The 22,865-nt window shown below is 48.5% G+C and overlaps 2 protein-coding genes across 7 annotated transcripts in view; one reads left to right on the top strand and one right to left on the bottom strand.

The window, feature by feature from the left end:
- The window catches only part of CFAP61 (cilia and flagella associated protein 61), a 96,198-nt gene extending 87,503 nt beyond the window's left edge, over positions 1-8,695 (bottom strand). For 2 of the 6 annotated variants that reach the window (XM_064650903.1, XM_064650899.1), the window contains exons 1-6: positions 8,596-8,695; positions 6,469-6,619; positions 5,235-5,385; positions 2,986-3,062; positions 2,031-2,098; positions 892-1,018 (exon numbers count right to left, since the gene is read on the bottom strand). In XM_064650903.1, the coding sequence (XP_064506973.1) occupies positions 892-1,018; positions 2,031-2,098; positions 2,986-3,062; positions 5,235-5,385; positions 6,469-6,611 (566 nt within the window). In that variant the 5' untranslated portion in view covers positions 6,612-6,619; positions 8,596-8,695. Of the gene's footprint in view, positions 1-891; positions 1,019-2,030; positions 2,099-2,985; positions 3,063-5,234; positions 5,386-6,064; positions 6,171-6,468; positions 6,620-7,947; positions 8,041-8,135; positions 8,189-8,595 lie in introns of those variants that run through there. The other 4 variants (XM_064650900.1, XM_064650901.1, XM_064650902.1 and 1 more) reach the window with 4 other exon arrangements.
- A 19-nt stretch (positions 8,696-8,714) lies between these two features.
- CRNKL1 (crooked neck pre-mRNA splicing factor 1) lies at positions 8,715-19,645 on the top strand. Its single transcript, XM_064650911.1, has 14 exons — positions 8,715-8,862; positions 9,075-9,227; positions 9,805-9,896; positions 10,007-10,165; positions 10,525-10,691; positions 11,138-11,316; positions 11,955-12,125; positions 12,795-12,986; positions 13,756-13,815; positions 14,917-14,997; positions 16,552-16,791; positions 17,124-17,225; positions 18,990-19,238; positions 19,396-19,645. Exons 1-14 carry the CDS (start codon positions 8,815-8,817, stop codon positions 19,561-19,563), a joined length of 2,061 nt encoding a protein of 686 aa, XP_064506981.1. The 5' UTR covers positions 8,715-8,814; the 3' UTR covers positions 19,564-19,645.
- Positions 19,646-22,865: the final 3,220 nt, after the last annotated feature.

The raw sequence follows: 22,865 nt of genomic DNA, 5'->3' as shown, positions 1-22,865 counted from the left end.
TACCCACACAGAGAACCCCCAGGCCCCTGGGCCAGAAACCCAGCATTTCCCATGTCCTGGACACAAGGCTGGCACAGGCAGAGCAGTGTTTCAGCACAGACAGCAGGATTCACATGGCAGGAAAAACCAAGCCTGGCAACAGTCAATACACAGGTAGAGATAACAGGCAAGGCTGCTGGGAAAGGCATGTCTCTGCCTGGTGAGCTGCAGGCTGAGAGAAAGGAGAAAGTAACCCAGTCTCACTGTTGTAATGGTATTTATGACTGGGATCCCACCTCAGGAGCAAGGAGCTGTTAAAGGCACACTGCGTGGGCATAACCAGTCTCTGCTCCAGTCTGTGGCCATCAAAACAGATGATGCAATGGAGGGAGAAAAGTGTTACCCCACGATCTTCTTAAGCTTCCTCAGCAAGGTTGAGGAGGCTGCTCCTCTGAAACATACCCAAACAAAGGTATGGAGCACTTCCACAGAAAAAAACATGGAAGAGAATTACTCTTCATGTCTGAATGACTACTGGAACTAGGGATTCTCAGCTCTTATTTAACTCTTTCAGATAACAGGCCTTCCTATCAGGCTTTGCTCAATTGCTCAGCATATGACATAAGAAAATTAAAAATAAGTTGGAAGAGGCTTCAAGAAACCTGGAAACTGCACACACTACATCTCCAGCAGATCACAGAATAAACATCACCAACTAAAGTGTTCTTTCTACACAGCAAACTAGTTTTACAAGAAATACAATTGATCTTGCCATGAAGTAGAACGAAAGCAGCATAATCCTAGAACTACTTAGGTTATAGCAGTAGAACTAGGGTATGGATGCTGCAAAGCAGAAGAGAACACTCCTGCCACTCCCCCAGGCCGTGCCCCCAGCAGCAGAAGCCGCGTTACCTGGCCTGGCGCACGTGCAGCCGGGAGTGCCAGCGGTGCCGGGGGCACACGAGCAGGGTGAACTTCTTACCCACGGCTGATCCCACAGCAGGCGGCATCACTGCAAAGACACCCCTCAGGCCTGGCTCTGTCAATGACAAAACCCATCAGAGACAGGGAAAATTCATCATGCAAGCTTTAACAGTGATCAGCAGAACTGTTTGAGGAACACAGTTTCAAACTTGAGATCTGGAGCACTTTGCCATCTGTGGTTTAAGCCAAGCAATGGAGCTAAAATGATAGCACTATAAACATGAGAGAATTGTCAATGGAGTCATCTAATTAATCCAGCATTCCAAACCTGAATAACCTTCAGAGCAATCAGAAATTGGTAGAATTAAATCCCTATGAAAATACTGCAGCCAATTCTCTATGCCACTGGAGACTCTGTCAGGACTTGTGATGCTGAAGGGAAGCTGATATTTGTTGCTGGCTGGGCTTGACAAAGCCCTTCATTCAGCTCCTGTTTTCCATAGTTGAGGCACCGCTGCAGAGTCTTTTAGCATGACTTGGAACTATATGCCTAGAAACTGGCATATCAGAAAAGGTTCCAGCTCACTTCTGGAGAAGTCCAAGCAAGAAATCAGTCATTAAGTGCATGTTTGGTTTATTAGTCTGAATTCAGGACTGAAACTCCAAGCCAGGTGCTGTTCTTTGATTAAGATGTGCTTTTGCACCTCTGTTTTAAAAGAAATAATCTGAGTTTCCTTCCATGCCTCCAGCAGCTCCTCTGAGCCTCACTAGAGTGCCCTCTCCCCATCTGTACTTGCTTGGCTAAGCAAGACAAAGTGCCCAATTTCAATCTCTTGGCTCTGTTCAACCAGAAATCTTCACAAAACTTGCAGGAATTGATCTTAATCCTGTTTGATGTCCCATTTCTGGCAAATTTAAAGACTGCAGGAAATGGACACACTGCTGAATGGCTGCTGGAGTGAGCACAGAACCACAGACACCTCCTGCACAAGGGATCCTCGCAGGAGGATACTTTCAGATTGTGTTTTCCTCATGGTTAGAAACTGATAAATGTTCTCAATATTAAAAAACCCACCATAAAATTCACAGTGCCTATTAATGAGATTGAAATTGTATTAAATTCCTACCTAAATTTTCCTCAGCTGGTATGAAGAGAAGTATAAACTGCAGTTCTGGTAGTAAGATGAAAGCTCTCCTGGACAAATGACACAAATTTATTCAATCTTTCATCATTGCACCCATCAATGACAGACAGCAGCTAGTCTTTTAATATACATCTTTTCTTCTCTCCAGTGTCTCTAATCTTCCTCCATGAGTCCATGTGGCTCAAAAATTAAAACATTTCTGACAAATTAGATCAAATAAAATTCATCTGGGCATTTTTTACTGTTTTTTCCTACCTTATTTCTCTCTAATTTCCTAATCCTTAGATTTCAAATATCTTCCTTTTTATATCAGTTCCCCAATGGTGAACTATTAAAGATGCCAGACCTCTGCTGGCAGATCTGACCCAGCATCTGGATGAGCTGACTTGATGTGACAAACTGTCAATTCAACAGCAGCACCAAGTGCAGCTCCCTGTTTATGCAGCAGACTCTGGGCTACACCAAATAACCTGAGCAAACACAGCAACACATTGTGCTGCCTGTACTGTGGTCTGCAGCCTTACCATGTAATCTGTGGCTAACAAACTAGCCATAAGTTACCTGGGAACAGGTGTATCCCATGAACATCTACGACTTTCTAAGTTTCCTGCTCACTCCCATGCTTTGGCTTTTACAAGTGGAAACGTAGGAAAAAGAAAAATCACTCTGCCTTGCAAGTGCAGTACTGTTTCTGTGGGAAATGACAGCAAAGCTACAGCTAAGCCTGACCAGGGCGTGAGAAGTGTGCTCGGAACTGCCACAGCTTGGTTCCTGAGCCACTGTGCACTGAGTAACACAGGGTGATGTGTTACAGCTTCTGAGCCTCCAGAGATGTTCCATTCTGATGCACTGCAAACCTGAAGGCACTGGGAAATCCCCCAGGCTCTCCAAGCGATGGCAGGAGTGCACCTGCTCCCCCAGTTCCACGGGAACTCACCTCACAGTTTCCCGGGAACAGCCAGCCGCGTGTCCTTCCTTCGCCACAAAGAGATGCAGGAACAGTGTGTTCAAGGGCTACAAGACAAGGAGCCCAAGTCTACACCATGCAGCTAACAGTCATTACATCAACCCAAGCATTAATATACATTTTTATTTCCAGTGTATATGATCTGCACTCAAAGTGAGCAGCTTCATGAAATAACTTCAAAGCATGTGTGGATAAATTTATGTGATATTGAAAATACTTTTAATAATTTTGTGCTTCTGCAACATTTTTACTTCACACTCAGTTTACTATTGTTGGACTGCAATATACACTGGACATTTCATAATAAGCAGTATTAATTATAGACTGAAAACATTTAACCACAATAATTAGCAACTAAATCTTAGCATGTAACATTTGGCTGATAAAGAGATTCTTTTTAGGTTTAGAAAAAAACAAGCACAAAGCTCACTTCCCATAATTCTAAAATATTTTTTAAGGTAGTAAGAAAAATTACAGATTTTAAGACTATATCATTAGACACATTTAAATACCCAGGCAGAAACAGGGCAGACTAGCAGACACTTTTATCCTATATGCCTCCAGTTAACCTGGAAAACCCCTGTGCTGGAGTGGCAAGGGCTATTAATTCAGCTCTTCTCCTGCATACTAGTGTGCTGGGTCACTGAGGGTCCACCTGCAGAAAAAATATTTCTACAAAGAATATTTTAAGCGGGAAAACCTGAGGTCTTCTGAATAGTTTACTATTCAACTAAAATGTCATGGCTAGAGTCACCAATAAACTTCAGCAACTTCAGAGCAAGAAAGATATCAACAGAAGCTGCAGTACACAGACCAGCACAAACACAACAGGCTATTGTAACCAACACCTAAAGCCATCTCTAAACATCAGGCTTTTTGTTTGTTTCTCAAAAGCAAAAGGAAGAAAAAATATTTTGTTGTTGAGGTCTAAGAGGAGGCCCAGGAAGCCAGGTTTGGACTGTCACTGTTCCTGAATAGCACTGGTAACCAGACAGTCCTGTAAAGCATCTCCACTAACCCAATTCTGCACAAGTCAGTTCCCAGATTAGACCTTTGATCTATCTTATTTCTGTGCTCGAGGAAAAAGACTTGCCACCTAGACTTTGCAGAAATCTTATGTTCAGATGACCTCAGTTTTGTAAAGCACACCTGCAAGGATTTAACCTGCAGTTACACTGACAATCTCACCAAGTTAGACCCTAGAAAAGGTTCAGTTGTTCTGCCAGTGCAGAACCATAAAAAACAGACTGAATCTTCTGTACCTTTTGGAAAACAATCTCCATTCTAGCAAAGTAAGATCCCTGCTCCCTGTCGGTGTTTCAAAGAACCTTTTGCTCCTATTTACTGAGGAGTATCAATGTATTTTTCTGTCTTTTCTCTGTTTGCCCCTGCACTTGCAGCCAGCTGTGGCTCTGCTGCCTCAGAGCGTGTGGAACAGGCTGCCTGAGGCAGAGCCGGTACCACAGAACCCCGCACAGCTGCACCTCAGTGACGTGGCTGTGCCTGCACCTCGCCTGGGCACAAAGTGCTGCTCAAGAGACAAAGAGAGCCCACTACAAGGAAATTTGACATCTTTTGGCTACACTCCCCTGGGCTGCAATGACTGTTTCTTTTAAGAGCACACAGCATTTTCAAACACAACTGCTGTATCTGTCACTTGATCTGCAAGCCATTGCTTAACATCCACACACTGGAGAACTGCTGAGTGTCCTAGACATCACTGCAGTACTGCCAACACCTTGTTATGCCATGTGCTGCCTACCTTTTAAGTGCTTGGGGTTAACATTTGCCATATTTTCTCAGGACCTAGTTCCCACCTAGACTGAATGATGGGCAGCATTCAAATCCTAAACTTCTAAGGGCCTGTTTCCAGCCCATAAGTGTTCAGAGAAATTCATCCACTTGCCCGAGGAGCCTGTGTGGAAGATGCCATCACAGAGCAGAGAGCAGCAGTCTCCACACCAGCACCAAGATGCCATCACAGAGCAGAGAGCAGCAGTCTCCACACCAGCACCAAGATGCCATCACAGAGCAGAGAGCAGCAGTCTCCACACCAGCACCAAGATGCCCACATCAGCACGAGAGTTTCTTATGGAATCAGATCAGCACCTCTTGCAGCCTAAAGGCCTCAGGTCTACCAAAAACACATCTTAAATGCCCATGTATATTTTTCATACCTAAGCCTTAAATGAAAACTATAAGTCACACAATTTACTTACAGTGCACTTATGGTTAGTGTAGTTTTTATGCAGGAATGGTTCCCAGTTAGCCTGATCAGTGATATTCCAATTTGGATAGTCCAGAAAGGCAGCATGGGCTATAACCTCATTCTTCTCATTGCAGAGGGTCAAAGCAAGATTTGATTTTTCTCTATGAAAACAATTGAATTGTGCAGAAGTTGAAGAAACTCTACATAGAAAAGCATCTGACAGAATTCAGCCTGCTAGAACAGTAAAATTAGCCATGTTCAAAAGGGTTCCCAGAATCAGGCCTCAAAACCTCATCACCCACATCTTAACTTGACATTATTGCTTCAGTTCCAGACAGAATGTTCCAACATAACACTTGAGATGATTTTTCAGATCCTCAATCATCATGAATTTGAGATGCAAGACTTAAATGCTCCCTCTTCTCTGTATGTTTTCTCAAACATTGACTTGTTCCCCAAATAGCTGTTACCCAAGATTTTTGCCATTAAGTAGAAAAGACCTAAAGTGACCCATAAACATTTCCCATAGACTGTCTGCTGTTCATCCCTGCACAGAAAGAGGAAGCACACAAGGTTCATCATGAGCTCCAGGGATGGAGGTGGGGTAAGAGAATACAACTACAATCCCCATCTCCTCTGAGGACATTGCTGTGCAAGCAGCCAGGAGACAGAGACCAAACCTCCCAGAACACTGGGTATTGGGGGCACAAAAAGAGGCAGCACACAAACATTTTACAGGAGGCAGATGCTGCCTCCCACAGCAGAACACAGAGGGGCAAAAGATAACCCACTCCTTTGGCTAACAGGAAAATGGAAGAGAAGGAAAAGCGATTGACATACACAGGAACAGAAATTAGAAGAGTTATGGCCTCATAGCAATTAAAACTCCTCCACTTCTGTTCCTCCCCTACAGGCAAAAGCATTCTGGGAGATGGAACAGGCAGCAGACACTGGAATCTGAGGGTTTCACCAGGAGTTAGCCAACAGTATTTCCTCTGAATTTTTATAAGAGATTAGTACAGATAAATCATGTCCACCACACTGACAGCAGTGCCCCAGGTTTGCCCAGTCATGTGTGTGACAGATGGAAGTAGATTTTCTTTCACTTTCCAGGAATAGCAGAGAAAAAAAAATCATGATACCACCCAACATAGGTTCAGAATGTTTTCTTGCCATTTTAAATGTGACTTAATTGCCTGAAGTATCCTGCAAGAAAGGTAATGTCCTAGAATACCATTACTTACAAAAGGAACATGACATCAACCCTTCCAAAGACACCTTCTGTACCAGTGCTGAAGAGGCTGATGATGTCCAGAACATCGTGTGATTCTGTTCTTCGGACACTGACCCCTCCTGTGTGTCTCCTCGAGGAAGTTATTGTGTCCATCTCACAGGCTGCAACAAGAGCAAACACCAACATTGCTGCTCTGGGGACCCCGCTGCAATCCACTGACCAGAGTCACTTCAGATGGATTCCTCTAAGAACTCCTAAGTGGTGCAGTTCCTATGGATTTAGGTGCCTGGTTCCTGTACAGCACACAGATACATACTGCCTGCACATACACACAGCATGCAGGCACTGCACACGTGGAAATGCAGCAGGCAATCATCCCTACTGCCTGGATCCTACACAAGAAATAAACGGCTTTAGGAGGTTACAGTTGCTTTTACATTTATCACTTATGGGCATTTGCAGGGGAGCCATCAGAACAGTGCCTTCAGCCTGCAGGCTGGGACAATCAGCTGGGGACAATCAGGGTAACAATTAAACAGCAGCTTCAGGTGACTTAATTGTCCAGTTAAGTCCTTTTATGTCCAATTATGACCTTCCTGCCCAGAAGAAAACCGTTTGTGGTTCCACGTTCACAGGTGCCAGGTGTAAGAGATTTATTGATCTGCCCGGCAACTTCAGAACACACAGGGGCAGCAGATACTCAAGCAACTTGTAATTGGGCAGCAGATACTCAAACCACCTGTGAGCGGGCAGCAGATACTCAAAGCAGATACTCAAATCACCTGTGAGCATCCCCTCAGTTCTAACACCTTTCAGCTGGGTCTGCTCAATACTGCAGCCCACTGCGATACGATTAATAATTATGCATGTGAAATAAAGTGATCAAACAATAGCTTACTGCAGTTTCTAAAATATACACGTAAAATATAGCATCACTAACTCAAAAAAAAGTTTAAATGAGCAATGCACCAAGACCAGCAGAGCATTTTCACCAACCTGCCAAACACAAGAGCCACTTCTAACAGTGGCTCCAAACCCAGGCATGATGCCCAGTTTTTAGGCACCACAGATCCCAACCGAAACGGAGGAACAAAAGAAACCCCGAATTTTATACTTTTTAAGTACAGAGAAAGTCACATGCACTGCTACATCTTCCACAGACAAACAAGACATTTAGGTGCCAGCACAGCTCTCAGCCACACCAATATACATTTGCAAAGAGGTCCTGGGACCAACCTGGAGCAAGACATCCTCTGCAGATATGGTGCCAATTCCATATATAAAAACACACAGGAGGGTTTTTTTAACTGTCATTGAAATATAGCACTAAGATCATCTCAACTCAGGAAAACAGTTTGCCGCGTTCGCAGACTAAGTCGTTTAACTCAATGCATCGGAAAAAATACCACTCGCTTCAACGCGAGCTCCCCCGAACAGTCACGCAAGCCCTGAGTGAGGGAAAGCAGCATTTACACAGTAAAAACCGTACCATTTTCGCGAGGAAACGCGCTGTTCCTACAGCGGCTCCTGCACTGCCCCCCCGGAGCGGCACCTCAGAGAGACCCGGCGGCGAAGAACGGCCCGCCCGCCCCGCTCGGACACTGCCCGAGCACCGGGGACATCCCCGCGCCCCGCTCCTGCTCCTCCTGGCTCAAAATTCACGGAACGCGCACGTACCTCGGTTGGGCGAGCAGGGATGCTCCTGCGGGACGCGGGACCTCCGGCGGCTCCTGCGGGACACCCGGCGGCGCTAGGGCGGGATGGGGCGCCCGGCCCCGCCTCCGGGGCGGAGCGGGCCCGCCCCCGGCAACGCCCAGCAGCGGGCGGGGCGAGCACCCGGGCGGGACCGCGGGCGGGACACCGGCACGGCGCCGTTCCGGGGACCCGGGCGGGAGGGACCCGGCACTCCCCTCAGGAGCCAGACCCCTCGGGCGCGAGCGCTCCCCCTCAGCCGCGAGACCCCTCGGGCGCGAGCGCTCCCCCTCAGCCGCGCGGGGCCCGCCCTGGGCGCGAGACCCCCCGGGCGCGAGCGCCCCATCCCCCGGGCGCGTGTCTCCCCCAGCGCCCGCTGAGCCGCCAGGGGGCGCCCCGCGGGGCACGGACACCACGCGTGACACCTTCACCCCCGTGCACTCACCTGCCCCGTGCCCGGAGCGGAGCGGCCACGGGCGGACACGCGGACTGGCGCGAGGGACGGACCGACCGAGCCCTGGAACAGACGCACCCACGGACGGACCCGGGGACCGCCCACCGCCGCCCCGGGACGCGCCGCCGGTTGCCGCGGCAACGACGCTCGGGCGGTGCTGCGTGAGGTCAGGGGTGACGGGGCGGGGCCGGCCCGCGGCGCGGCGGCAAGATGGCGTCTACGGCGGCCGGGAAGCAGCGCATCCCCAAAGTGGCGAAGGTGGGTGGGCGGCGGCACCCCCGCAGCCCCCCGGGGCCCGCGGACCCCGGCACGGAGCCGCCCGGGACCGGGCCATGCGGGTCGCGGGGTCCCCGGCGCCGCGTTCGGCGAACACCGCGCCTGGCGAGGCACCGGAGGAAACCGGCAACGGGGAGCTTGGTGGGTTCGCGTAGGGAAATGTGAACCGAGCGCCCCTTCCGCTTACCTTGCAGGTGAAAAATAAAGCACCCGCCGAGGTTCAGATCACAGCGGAGCAGCTTCTGAGAGAGGCCAAGGAGAGGGAACTCGAGCTTCTCCCGCCGCCTCCGCAGCAGAAGATCACAGATGTTGAAGAGCTAAATGACTATAAACTCAGGAAAAGAAAGGTACAGTAAAATAACAAAGCTAATCTCGACCCTTAGGTAAAGCACTGAAACTCTACTATTTTCGACTTAGACAAGATGTAGTTTGTATTCCTTGTGGACTTTCCAGGCAAGCACCCATTCTTTAGAAACCGTAACTGCTTCATGCTACTTTTGTGCAAAACCTGCAAGTTAAACCTCTGTTGTTTAACGTGGAATTCGGTAGCAGACATCTCCCCTGTGCCCATGTTTGGAACACTTAGATGGTTGTTACATCTATGGGTTACAGGCACTTCCTGCATTACCACCAGCATCTGGCCAGGCAGCATAAGACAATCACGGTTCAGTTTGTTGCTTGAGTAAGATATTTCAGATATCAGGTTGCAGGAACTGAAGTTTAGTCCTGTAGGACTATTCTACACTTCTAGCTGCTTTGCCCAACAATTTTTACTGTGCTGTTTTAAGTATGATTCGTTACCACTTCAGCATAGGCATAAGACATTGGGCATTCATTCCTGTAATAATAATAATACCCCATAAGGCATTTATAGTGCTGGTCTGCAGAAGGATTTCTTACTCACAGATCTAATTCTCTCCCCAGACTTTTGAAGACAACATAAGAAAGAACAGGACTGTTATCAGTAACTGGATCAAGTACGCGCAATGGGAGGAGAGCCTGAAGGAGATCCAGAGGTAACCAGGATGCAGCTGCAGGCAGCTCCTACAAACCTTTCCAGGCACACGTGGCCAAACATCAGGGTCCTGGAGGCACATTTTACCTGCAGCATACTTGTGTTTTGCAGGGCCCGGTCCATCTACGAGCGCGCCCTGGACGTGGACTACAGGAACGTCACGCTATGGCTCAAGTACGCCGAGATGGAGATGAAGAACCGCCAGGTGAACCACGCCCGCAACATCTGGGACCGGGCCATCACCACCCTGCCCAGGGTCAACCAGTTCTGGTACGTTGGCAGAGCCCAGAGCAGCTCTTCTGCCCCCAGAGACTGCACGTCGTTTGTCTGCTCTGGGATCGTGCCAGAGTGCCTTGTTTCCTGTTTCTTCAAGTCCTCAGGCTAGTCTGAAAACAGAGGAAGGCTAAAGTTTTGGAGTGGCTTTGTATTTTTTTTAAGTGGCCAGAGCATTTGGAGAGAAGGATGTTTGTGTGCTCGCATGCTGCCAGTCACAACTGTGTCTACAGGGATTTCTGGGGTGGAGGGGGATGGATGAAGAAACCTCAGGGATGCTGTTGCAAAGCACTCCAAAACTCCTTGAGTTGCTGTGTTCACTGTGCAATTGTAGAAACTCAATCTTCTTTCCCAAGGTACAAGTACACTTACATGGAGGAGATGCTGGGCAATGTTGCTGGGTCACGTCAGGTGTTCGAACGTTGGATGGAGTGGCAGCCAGAGGAGCAAGCCTGGCATTCCTACATCAACTTCGAGCTGAGATACAAGGAGGTGGACAGGGCACGAAGCATTTATGAGAGATATATCCTTTTCTGAGCCTTGGAACACCTGCCCAAGTTCAGGCTTGGATTCTTCCTTTTCTTAGTTATTCCATCTCTGGCAATATCTCTGTGCTCCTCTTCACTGTGGGGTGCTGAGAACAAGCCACCACACCAAGAGCCAGCAGTAGGTATTAAGTGTTTAGGGAAAGCCATCGAATTCAGTGAAGTGGCTGTAGGCCCTGCCACAACATCTAAATTTAATTTTGCTCATGCACCCAGCTTTTTCGCAGTCATTTGTTTCAGACTTCTCAAACTTCTCCCTGCCCTTTATCCGGTTTTTATCCCTTTTCAAGCTCTCAGTAAGGCACGTCCTTGCATAACCCCACCTTGGGGGCGGTTTGGTGCAGCCCTTGAGCCCGTAGTCAGCAGGGGGACACGGCTGGAGGGGCCCCGTTCAGGCAGCAGCGTTTCCTTAACCGATCTGCACTCGTGATCGTGCACCCCGACGTGAAGAACTGGATCAAGTACGCGCGCTTCGAGGAGAAGCACAGCTACTTCGCCCACGCCAGGAAGGTGTACGAGAGGGCCGTCGAGTTCTTCGGGGAGGAGCACATGGACGAGCACCTCTACGTGGCTTTCGCCAAGTTCGAGGAGAACCAGAAAGAAGTAAGGTCTTCTCGGTAACACATCAGACTAATGCCAGGGTTTCTGCTTGAGTGTCAAACCCCAAAGCCATTTCACCACAGTGCTTGTGGTTTTCATCACCTTATATGATGCGCTGTTAGTCTGAGTTCTTTGCCTGCCTCTAGTTGCCTTTTGGTGACATCAGGAAGGTGTGTTCTAAGCAAGGTGGGCATCAAATCTGCCAAGCCTGAGAGCAGCAGCATCAGACCAAGCATGTATCCTCAAGTCTATGAGGGTCCAAGAGGTTGTAGGCCTGCATGATAAAAAACTGAACTGGCCTGAATGTTTTTCCACTGACAGCCTCTGTTAAGTTCCCAGGTCGGTAAGGAATTGAAAAGGTTCTGTGAACCCCAAACCCACACCTCTTAAATATGCTTTAAATATTCTAAACCTGTAAATGAAAAAGAGATGGTGGGGGCTGACATTTACAGATTTCCCTCCCCCTCAAAGTTTACTCTTTAGGGAGATCTGCGTTAGTCCTGTTCTAAAATAGTCGCTTACATAGAGATGTTCCATGATTCTGTAGTCCATTAAATATTGCCAAAAGCTCATTAAGAAACTGTGGAATAGGACTGAAAGTGCCTTGTAAATATTATTCAAATGATATTTAATGTTTTCAGTTTGAAAGAGTAAGGGTGATCTACAAGTATGCCCTGGATAGAATTCCAAAGCAGGATGCCCAGAATCTCTTCAAGAATTACACCATTTTTGAGAAGAAGTTTGGAGACAGGAGGGGAATTGAAGACATCATTGTCAGCAAGAGGAGATTCCAGTATGAAGAGGAGGTGAAGGTATGTGTTACAGGTACCCCCCAGGCTCATTGTGCATCCAGCTGCTGCTTCAGGTACAGTAGTGTCTTGTGATGTGAAGGCTGATGAGTTTTACATTATCCTTGATAGTCAAAAAAAACCACCAAGAGAATACCAAGACAATGTTCATTTTGGAGGCTGAATTCTATCCATGGAGAAGAGAATGATATTTGCACTCACTGCTTTTTTGTTTCTGCTTTCTAATCTAGACTGTGCAGGCAAAGTTTCTGATTGAACTCAGAGCTTGGTACCCTTTGAAGCGACCTGAGGGCATAATGCAGTTTAGCTTGTAACTTACTACTCCAGTTATGGGGTAACCATTCCAGGACACCTCACCTGTGTCCAGGTAGCTTTTTGGGAGGAAACAGCTATACCACTCCTGTCTGCTGTTCACTGAACACTGCACATTTCACCACACCCTTATCCCTTCTCACACTTCATTTAGAAAATATTTGTAGGCACAATAAAACCAAAACTCACTTTAACCCAAAAGCTCTAATGTGGGCATCCCCAAGACTGACAGCGGTTCAGTAATGCTCCAATGACCTATTTTAAAGCAGAAATTCCGAGTAAAACTTAAGCAAAGGAACGGGGTCTGTTATTTGTGGTGACTGAAGCTTCTTCCCTGTTTCCCTGCTCCCATCCTGGAAGGCAAACCCCCACAATTACGACGCGTGGTTCGACTACCTGAGGCTGGTGGAGAGCGACGCGGACGCCGAGACCGTGCGGGAGGTGTACGAGAGAGCCATCGCCAACGTGCCCCCCATCCAGGAGAAGAGGCACTGGAAGAGGTACATCTACCTCTGGATCAACTACGCCCTGTACGAAGAGCTGGAGGCAAAGGCAAGTAGTAAGAACTCAGGTTTTGGGGTTTTTTTTTCTTTCTTTCACAAGTATTTTCCGTATGTTAAACAGCTACTGGTATTTTAATAGGAAAGCTGAGAACTAAATATGCTATGTTTCACTACTTTTGTGCAGCAAGCTACATGATTTACTATTTAAGTATATGGGATTTTTCCCCTTTCAGTTTTCCCTCTTATGCATGGGGGGTAAAAAAAAAAGCCCAAACAAAACCAACAAATCCAAACTTGTTTCACCCCAATTCATCCAGGAAGATGCTGATAATAAATGCAGAAGTGGGTGTTTCTAGCCCCATCTGAACTGCACTGTTACCCGAACTTGTGAAATAGTTCTGTATTTAGCAGAACATTTGTGAAGCACCCACAGTGCTGCTGTAGCGGCCTTCGAGGCTATGCAAATATTTCTTCTGTTGCCGATCATGCAGCATTAGAGCTACTTTAAGTGGAGAACACTATTTGGTGTCTATTGAAGGAAAACAGACTAGTTGTTTTCCCTCTTAGAATGGGGACACTCCTGTTTTTATTGTCTGCTTCTTAGCAGTGAATCTTGCTTTCAGAAGGTGAGTCTTGCTGATTATTACCTTTGCATTGTGCATACCAAGTAGATAAGTATATTTACATCTTAAGTGTTCATGATTCTAACCAGTTTGACTTAAAAAATACTGTTCTGCAGTTTTACAATCATTGTAGGATTTAAAATACAGTGTGATCCTAGCAGTAAACAAAGCATTTAATGGTGCCTGTTCTTACAGGATGCAGAGCGAACCAGACAGGTGTACCAGGCTTGCCTTGAGCTCCTTCCCCACAAAAAGGTATGGCTGCTCCAGCACTTCGGGGTCAGTTTTGGGTTAAAGTTTCCCAGATAATGTCTTTTAGTTCTCTTTCCCTCCCCCAGACTCAAGTGCATAAACAGCTCCAAATATCTGCTAACACATTCATTCAGAACTTTAAGTACCCCTTCCAGTTTCTGAAAACATCCATCTTCCAAAGTGAATAGGGGTTTTTTTCAAGCTAAGATCTAAGATAACTGTAACTTGTATCACAGTGGGAAACAGCAGCACAAGCACAATGTCAGATTCCCCCATACAGATGAAACAAAGGGGCTTCTACGCTATTTTAAAATTATTATTAAATAGTTTCTAAGAAGCTAAAATTGCACATAGTCAAAAGACAGAGAAAACCACTTAGTTGGTCTTTACTTACATGGCTTCCTCCTCAGGCTGCTCCAAGCTGAGTCACTTGCAGCCTCCACAGAATACTGGGTGCTCTGCTTTGCTGGGGTTACCACCTTTTATAGCAGCTGCACCTAACGGCCTGCACGGTCCCACCCGAGGAGCTCATTTGGTAAAACATCTTTCAGGTGTGTCCTCCCCGTTACAATTGGCCTGCAGAGCTGATTTTCGAGGGGGTTTGTGGGGTTTTCTTTGCCTGTGGGCTTTAAAATATCCACGGGGCCAAACCCTTACAACTATTGATCTGCATTGCCTTGGAACACCAGAAAATCTTAGTTCGTGTTCTTTCTTTTCCAGTTTGTCGTTATTTGCATCACCTGAGTGTCAGGTGTGTAGATGGGGATTAATCTGTAATCATTAACAGCTGTTAAGTGATTCGTTGATGGCTGATATGTTACCAGTTGATGATTGGTTAACGAACTCTTTTCTCTCTTTATAAAGACTTCCCCCTTGCTATTTTTGCTTTCAGCAGGGATGGAGGATGTTGCCCTGTCCTAGCGAGGTTGTTTTGGGTAATGGACTCTCAACATTTTAGCAGAAAAACACTGAGCTCAAACGAGACTAAATGTAGTAATAATAACATTTTTGTATAGATGGAGTGTTTGGGGTTTTTTAAAGGGTGTATGCAGTATGTTTTACTGAACTTCTAGCCTAAATATTACATTCTTCTTTTTCTTCCAGTTTACATTTGCCAAGATGTGGCTGCTTTATGCACAGTTTGAAATACGCCAGAAGAACCTCCCCCTTGCCAGAAGGGCTTTGGTAAGCTTTTGTTAGTGCCCTAATTGACTTTGCTAACTAACAGTGACACAGGAATAGCATTAGGAGATCTTAAATTGTCCTTTATAAATTGCTGGTTTAATCCACTTAAATAAAGCATCCGAGGAGTCTGCAGGGACCAGCATTTACTGTCGTGTATGATTTAAAAAGAAAGGCAGCTTGCAATGATGAATTAGCCGCGGGCAGAAATGACAAAGCACTCCTCTGAATGCAGAGCACCCCCATCAGCTTAGTGCCATTACAAGTTGCTAACTGCTGCCGATTCGGTGCAGTGATACATTCTAAAAAGCTTTTTAGATAAAGAAAAGGTTTGACTCTTAGAAATTAGGACCTGTCGAACAGAGTGTGTGTGAGTCTCAGGCTGCTGAGAGAAGCAATCACAGGGATTTTGGGCAGGCTCAGGAGCTGCTGAGCAGGTTCACTGTGTGAATGTCAGCAAGTCAGTGACTGCGGGGTGTGTTTTGGCACCAAGACCTTTTGAAATAAACTTCCTTTCCTCTCAGCTCAGATATTCTTAAACTCAGGGATTTGGGGAGAAAGCCATCATTGGTAACAGTCGAGGTGATTTGACTTTAAAGAGCAGACTAATGGGGTTTCACCCAAAACAGTGATGGAGGGTACATGGAGAAGAACTGGGCACGTTTTGAAACAGCAATGGCATTTGCAGAGCTGGAGGGCTATAACAGGGACTGAAGTTATACTCCCAAGTGGTGGATCCCTCTGTTTTTAGTAAGTTCCAAGGTAATAAATGTGTAGGAACATTGTACAGGAGAGCTGTGGTAGGAGAGTTTGATCTCCAGTTGCTTCACTCACGTTGGCCTGAGGGAACAGAGGCTATGCTGCTTAATAAATAATGCTTATCCCTGCAAGTAGCTCCAAGGTGAAGTTTGCTACAGCTTGTCTCAGGCGTGCCTGTTCTTAACTCTTGTTTTAAAAGAGTCCCAAACTAAGAACCAGAAACTGCTTTCTCACAGCTTGCCTTAGGACAGACAGTTTTCTCCAGAGTCTGAGGCGTATCAGAAGGAAAACTGTTAAACTTTTTAAAGGCATTATTCTCTACCTGTCCATTGCTATCAGCCAGCAGGCAGGGAGGGGGAACCATTCTCTGCGTGAGGGGGAGCAGTGTGGGGCCAGGAGACAGTTTGGTTTGGTATCATTTGTTTTGTAAGATACTTGGGAACAGTTCACCTGACAGACTGGTACAGGCTGGTACTGTGCTTCCTTCAGCTCTTGGTGCAGAATGAAGTGCTCAGCTGAGCCAGGGTAAGTTCCAACTCACACTCCAGGGGGGATCCACGTTCTGTGAAAGTGTAACAAGTGAGGACATTATCTACTTCCTGAGTTCTTGGTGTCTGTGGATGCACGTTCATTCTGCAAACGCTGGTTGGATTTCCTGCTGGCCCTGAACGGAGTCTGAAGAAACAGGCTGTGCAAAAAACCAGTTGTAGTTCTAATACTGAAAAGGAAAGAAACATTTATAAAATACAGTGGGGTTTATTTGCCTGCAATATCATTAAGGGTCTTTTTCCTTAACAGGGGACGTCCATAGGTAAATGCCCCAAAAACAAACTGTTCAAAGGTTACATCGAGCTGGAGCTGCAGCTGCGAGAATTCGACCGCTGCCGGAAGCTGTATGAGAAATTCCTGGAGTTCGCCCCGGAGAACTGCACCTCCTGGATTAAGTTTGCTGAGCTGGAGACCATCCTGGGGGACATCGACCGGGCCCGGGCCATCTACGAGCTGGCCATCGGGCAGCCCCGGCTGGACATGCCCGAGGTGAGGGGGGGCTCAGCACCCGGGCCAGGTGGGAAGTGTTTGCTGCAGAGTGGCTGATGAACATGTAAATGACCCACCAGCTCAGACACAACCACGGCCTGGCACTCGTTAATTCAGCATCTGTTTCTTGGCAGGGCCATAAACCCCCTGACAAAGCTAAATGGGTTGTGTGCACAGGGTGTGGTGCTGCTCAGCCCTGATCCCAGCCTGTGCTCTCAGTTAATGCTCTGAACTCAAACTTTTCTCAGGGAAATTTCACCTTTATCCATGCTCTTCCCCCTGCCCCCTCAGTGTGCTCTGAATGAACGTGATGAAAGGCTTCTCTGTTGCAGGTTCTTTGGAAATCCTACATTGACTTTGAGATTGAGCAGGAGGAGTATGAGAAGACAAGGAACCTCTACCGCCGGTTGCTTCAGCGGACACAACACGTCAAGGTGTGTGTGGGCACCCAGGACACAGAGCTGGTCCTGAACGTTGCCCACGGGGCAGAGGAAGCCTGGGCTGCCTGGGTTCAAATCAGCCCAAGTTCAGTCCCGTGCCTGTGCTGGGAAGGGGGGAAAGAAGTTTCTGAATTCCATACAGCAGCAGGTGTATCTCAGGTGAAAGCAGCTTTTCCAAGTAGCCCTCTTCCTGCTGAACCACCTTGGGATTTTAGTTGAAAAATCTTTGGAAGGAAAAAATAGCTGTGATTTTTCTGGCATCGCTCGGTGCTCTCACTGACTAAATTCACACAGATTTCTCATGGCCTGAAACAGCCCCAAGAAATGTATCCACGTGGCTTACATGAGCCTTCTGTCTTGCTGAAACAAGGCGCATCTCACGTGTGTGAAACAAGCAGGGATTTTCTAGGCTGGTGGGAAAAAAGTGCTTTAGACTTGCCTTGGTGTTGGGTTGGGGTTTTTTTGGGCTGCTTTGTTATTTTTTAGGGTTGTTTCAGGCAGGGTGTCCGTGCTGTGCCCGCAGGTGTGGATCAGCTTTGGGGTGGGTGTTTCAGGCAGGGTGTCTGTGCTGTGCCCCCAGGTGTGGATCAGCTTTGGGGTGGGTGTTTCAGGCAGGGTGTCTGTGCTGTGCCCCCAGGTATGGATCAGCTTTGGGTGGGTGTTTCAGGCAGGGTGTCCGTGCTGTGCCCGCAGGTGTGGATCAGCTTTGGGGTGGGTGTTTCAGGCAGGGTGTCCGTGCTGTGCCCCCAGGTGTGGATCAGCTTTGGGGTGGGTGTTTCAGGCGGGGTGTCTGTGCTGTGCCTGTAGGTGTGGATCAGCTTTGGGGTGGGTGTTTCAGGCAGGGTGTCCATGCTGTGCCCCCAGGTGTGGATCAGCTTTGGGGTGGGTGTTTCAGGTGGGTGTTTCAGGCAGGGTGTCCGTGCTGTGCCCCCAGGTGTGGATCAGCTTTGGGGTGGGTGTTTCAGGTGGGTGTTTCAGGCGGGGTGTCCGTGCTGTGCCCCCAGGTGTGGATCAGCTTTGGGGCAGGTGTTTCAGGCAGGTGTTTCAGGCAGGTGTTTCAGGCAGGGTGTCCGTGCTGTGCCCCCAGGTGTGGATCAGCTTTGGGGTGGGTGTTTCAGGTGGGTGTTTCAGGCAGGGTGTCCGTGCTGTGCCCGCAGGTGTGGATCAGCTTTGGGGTGGGTGTTTCAGGCAGGGTGTCCATGCTGTGCCCCCAGGTGTGGATCAGCTTTGGGTGGGTGTTTCAGGTGGGTGTTTCAGGCAGGGTGTCCGTGCTGTGCCCCCAGGTGTGGATCAGCTTTGGGGTGGGTGTTTCAGGCGGGTGTTTCAGGCAGGGTGTCCGTGCTGTGCCCCCAGGTGTGGATCAGCTTTGGGGTGGGTGTTTCAGGTGGGTGTTTCAGGCAGGGTGTCCGTGCTGTGCCCCCAGGTGTGGATCAGCTTTGGGTGGGTGTTTCAGGCAGGTGTTTCAGGCAGGGTGTCCGTGCTGTGCCCCCAGGTGTGGATCAGCTTTGGGGTGGGTGTTTCAGGCGGGGTGTCTGTGCTGTGCCTGTAGGTGTGGATCAGCTTTGGGGTGGGTGTTTCAGGCGGGGTGTCCGTGCTGTGCCCCCAGGTGTGGATCAGCTTTGGGGCAGGTGTTTCAGGCAGGTGTTTCAGGCAGGTGTTTCAGGCAGGGTGTCCGTGCTGTGCCCCCAGGTGTGGATCAGCTTTGGGTGGGTGTTTCAGGTGGGTGTTTCAGGCGGGGTGTCCATGCTGTGCCCCCAGGTGTGGATCAGCTTCGCGCAGTTCGAGCTGTCGGCGGGCAGGGAGGAGCGGCTGCAGCGCTGCCGGCAGGTCTACGAGGAGGCCAACAAGGCCATGCGCAGCTGCGAGGAGAAGGAGGAGAGGGTCATGCTGCTGGAGTCCTGGAGGAGCTTCGAGGAGGAGTTCGGCTCTGACAGCACCAAGGAGAGGATAGACAAACTCATGCCTGAGAAAATAAAGAAGAGGAGAAAACTGCAGGCTGAGGATGGGGTAAGGAAAAAGCGATGCCAGCTGTGGGTCCTTGGTGCCTTTGTGGAGTCATTTTCTCTTATTTCTCTTTCTTGTTAGAAGTTAATAAGAGCGTTATTAACTAAAGCCAGCGTTAACATGCAAATTAAACTTTGCTTTGTGGTATTTTTTTCCCTAGTCTGATGCTGGCTGGGAGGAATACTATGACTATATTTTCCCAGAAGATACTGCCAATCAGCCTAACCTCAAACTCTTGGCGATGGCAAAGCTCTGGAAGAAGCAGCAGCAGGAGAGCGAAGCTGCAGCTGTGGATCCTGACAAGGACATCGATGAAAGCCAGACTTAACACCTTGCCTGTCCCCACCCCTTCCCTGGGGCATTGTACAGTATTTTCATTGGTGATAAATAAATGTATTTAGAGACTTTTACTATTACTGACTTGAGATGGGTTTTGTGTGGAAAACAAACGCTGTGTTGGAGTCGAGTCCCTTTAATACACTTGTTGGTTTCCAGCAGTTAAAGGAGAGGTCCTGGGACCAGTGCAGGGGTCTGCAGCCCTCACCAGTGACCTGAGAACTGGGTGGCAGTTCTCACTTGGAGCACAAGGCCCCCTGTCCCCACTGTGTCTGGGGTGCCAGGATCAGCCACATCTGTGCAAGGCTCTGCTCCAGCCGGTGAGTCCTCCCTGCCTGGGTCTGTCCCAGGTTTATTCATCCTGAGAACTGGGCTGGCCATTAAAAACTGCACTGCTGGTGGGGGCAGCTGGGGCTGTTGGTGTCCTCACACCTCATCTCCTCACTGTGGGCACGTGGCTCTTGCTCCCCCTCCTCTGTCCCACCTCCACTCACCCCACGTGAGCCTCTGGAATAACATGTGCCTCTGGAATAACATGAGCCTCTGGAATAACATGTGCCTCTCATCTCTGAGTGTTTCTGCTGCCTCACGTAGCCCATTACATTGTAAATCTCGTTTCTATTTTCCCCTCTTTCTCCAATCCCTCCCTCTGCTCTGGGCCCCATTGCTTTTCACACTTCCTTTCGACATTTCCCTCTACCCAATTCCCTGTCTTTGCTTTTTCATTTCATTTAATTGAATTTTTTACGGAGTTTTCAGAGGTGGTAAGGTGGTTTTCTTGTGAATATTCTGATGGGAGTTTTTTTGGTGGGTTTTTGTGGAGGTTTTTTTTGTTTCATTTTTATTATAGGAGCATTGCATTTTCCCAGGAATTCCTTACTTTGTTGAAGATGGAACCTTGCCTTTTTATGCCAGCTTTGCTGTATATTCTCTCAGTTGCTGATATCATCTCTCTTAATGAGACCAATGGTGAGATTGTCAGCAGGGATTCAGGTGAGCATCTTGCCTGTGTTTGTACATGGAGCTTTAGCAGTTCTCCAGAAAGCAGCAGGGGCACAGGGCAGTGTCTCACAGGGCAAGAACCATCATTGTTCCGAGTTGAAAACCCAAATACTTGGATTTTCAAGCCAGGTTGATTATTGTGGGGTTGTTGTTTCTAAGTACAGAGTTTGGATTTTTTTTTTTTTGCCTTGTTTTTGAAACACCTGTGGGGAGTGATCTGGACTGACACCCTTCCAGTGGTGAAACTGTTCCCCCTTGGCTGCCTCATCCCTGGAAGTGTCCAGGGGCAGGTTGGACAGGGCTTGGAACAACCTGGGCTAGTGGCAGGTGTCCCTGCCTGTGGCAGGGGGGTGGGACTGGATGGGCTTTGAGGTCCCTTCCAACCCAGACCATGCTGGGGTTCTGTCTGTGCTTTGTGTCCTGCTGTTTGGTTCCTGGCAGCCTCTGTCCCCTCTGGGCTCGTGCTCTGCAGTAGGTGTTGAGATATTTCTGCCTGTTTGATTTATGTGTTTGCCTCGCTCCTGCAGAGCTGCAGGTTCTCATGTTTAAGTTATGAAGCCCCAGTGCCCTCCTGGCCTGCCTGGATTTATCACCAGGCTGGGTGGAAGAGAAACATTCCTGCTGGAAAGGCTCCTGGCCTGAGGGGTGAGGAGGAGAGGAGAGATACCCCACTGGAGAAATAGCCCCCTGCCATGCCCAGGTTAAACCCTGGGGTAACCTGATGTGTTGGGGGATTTGGGGGTATGGAATGCCTTTAAATCTTGCAAAATTCAGATTTCCAGGTGGAAGAGGGAACACTGAGCAGTGGGTTCATGCTGTGGAAAGGTGATCAGCTCAGCTGGTACCTGGCAGAGGAGGATCCACAGGGAGGGCGATGGAAAGATGCTGGGATTTAGGATGCATTTGTTCTGGGACAGCTATTTAAAACCAGTCTTGCTCATGGAATTGCTTGTTTAAGAGAGGGCTGACTCCATCATGCAGTCAGGAGTAAATAGGTTTTGCAGTCTGGAGCTTGTGTGGCACAAGTGAAACTGTCCCTGTCTCCGACCAACTGAGCAACAGTTGCTGCTGCATTGGGGTCTGGAAATTATTGAGTTCACAGGCTGCAGGCTGCTCTTCCGTTTTTAGGGAGCATTTCTTCTTATTTCTTGACTCTCAGTTCTGCACACTGTCTTTTGTGAAGTTGCTTTTACCTGCTTTTACTAAAATATCCCTCTTCACGGGGGATTTATAGTGTTTGTGCCTCCGTTCCCCTTCTGTAGATACCATCAGTCAATAACATGCTGCACTTGAAAGAAGATAAACACATGTCTGTGCTTGGAAGTTGTGTTCTATTAGTGCATGGTTTATCTGCTGCTGTGAGAGCTCAAAAGCAAGATAAATGTGAGGACCACATATGGAAAATATTCCTGCTCAGAGGGAGCTGAGCCTTGTGCGGGTGGGAGGTGAGGGGCTGTGGCTGAGGGGTTCTGGTGCTGCAGGGCTGGGGTTTGGTGCCCAGGGGCAGTTTGGGGTGTTGCTCCCTGCATGTGCCAGGTGGGATTTTATGCAGAACCTTCAGGCTCTGTGGGTTTTGTGGTGAGCTGCCTGTGGTGCACAGCTGGGCATGGTTTGCTGTGGGCAAGGCACCATGCCCACCCCCTCTGCTCTCCTCTGTGCTGCCTCATGCCCCCATCCCGTTGGAGGGCTGGGATCCAGCACTGTAACCTTAAGGAACCTTATTGGGAACTCCCCTTCCGGGTGGGAATATCAGTGAGAGAGAAGAGTTTGGAAAGAACTGATCAGGATTGCTCTCATCAGGATCAACTCCCCCCGAAGATTGTTGGTGAAGTTTTAAAAACCAAACCATGCTCAGCACAGGCAGAGCCGCGGTGGGAACGGGGAGCGCGAGGCCAGGTCACAGCACTTGGGAACTGAAGCTGTATAAACCACCAGGCTGTAAACACCGGGAGGCTGCTGGTTCTGCTGCCTTAAATAGAAGAGGTGTTTGGCTTTGGAGCTGGTTTGCCTTTCCCTCCAGCCCCTGCTCTGTATCCTCTGGTGCTGCCGTGCCCCCTACAGCACGGTGTCCATCAGCTGTGCTCCTGCTCTGCCCCTCTGGACCCCACAGCATTGGCATGGGGAAACCTTGGCCTTGGCCTTGGTGGGAGTCATGGGCACAAGGGTGGGCAAATCCCTGGGGGATACAGCAGTCACACTTCTCCAGGGAAAGAGTAAGAGTAGGGGCTCAGCAGTGACGTGGCTGCAGGAGTCACGCTGGCAGTAACCTCCTACTGAAGAGAAATATGGAAA

This window comes from Pseudopipra pipra, chromosome 3 (assembly GCF_036250125.1).
Source record: "Pseudopipra pipra isolate bDixPip1 chromosome 3, bDixPip1.hap1, whole genome shotgun sequence".
NCBI lineage: Eukaryota > Metazoa > Chordata > Aves > Passeriformes > Pipridae > Pseudopipra > Pseudopipra pipra.
Note: the sequence above shows the minus strand (reverse complement) of the source record. Positions and strands in the feature narration are given on the sequence as shown.

Coding starts and splice junctions, on each gene's coding strand:
- CRNKL1 (XM_064650911.1), top strand. CDS start 8,815: ATGGCGTCTACGGCGGCCGGGAAGCAGCGCATCCCCAAAGTGGCGAAG. Junction 9,228..9,804: donor ATAAACTCAGGAAAAGAAAG/GTACAGTAAAAT, acceptor TTCTCTCCCCAG/ACTTTTGAAGACAACATAAG. Junction 13,816..14,916: donor AGCTCCTTCCCCACAAAAAG/GTATGGCTGCTC, acceptor TTTTTCTTCCAG/TTTACATTTGCCAAGATGTG.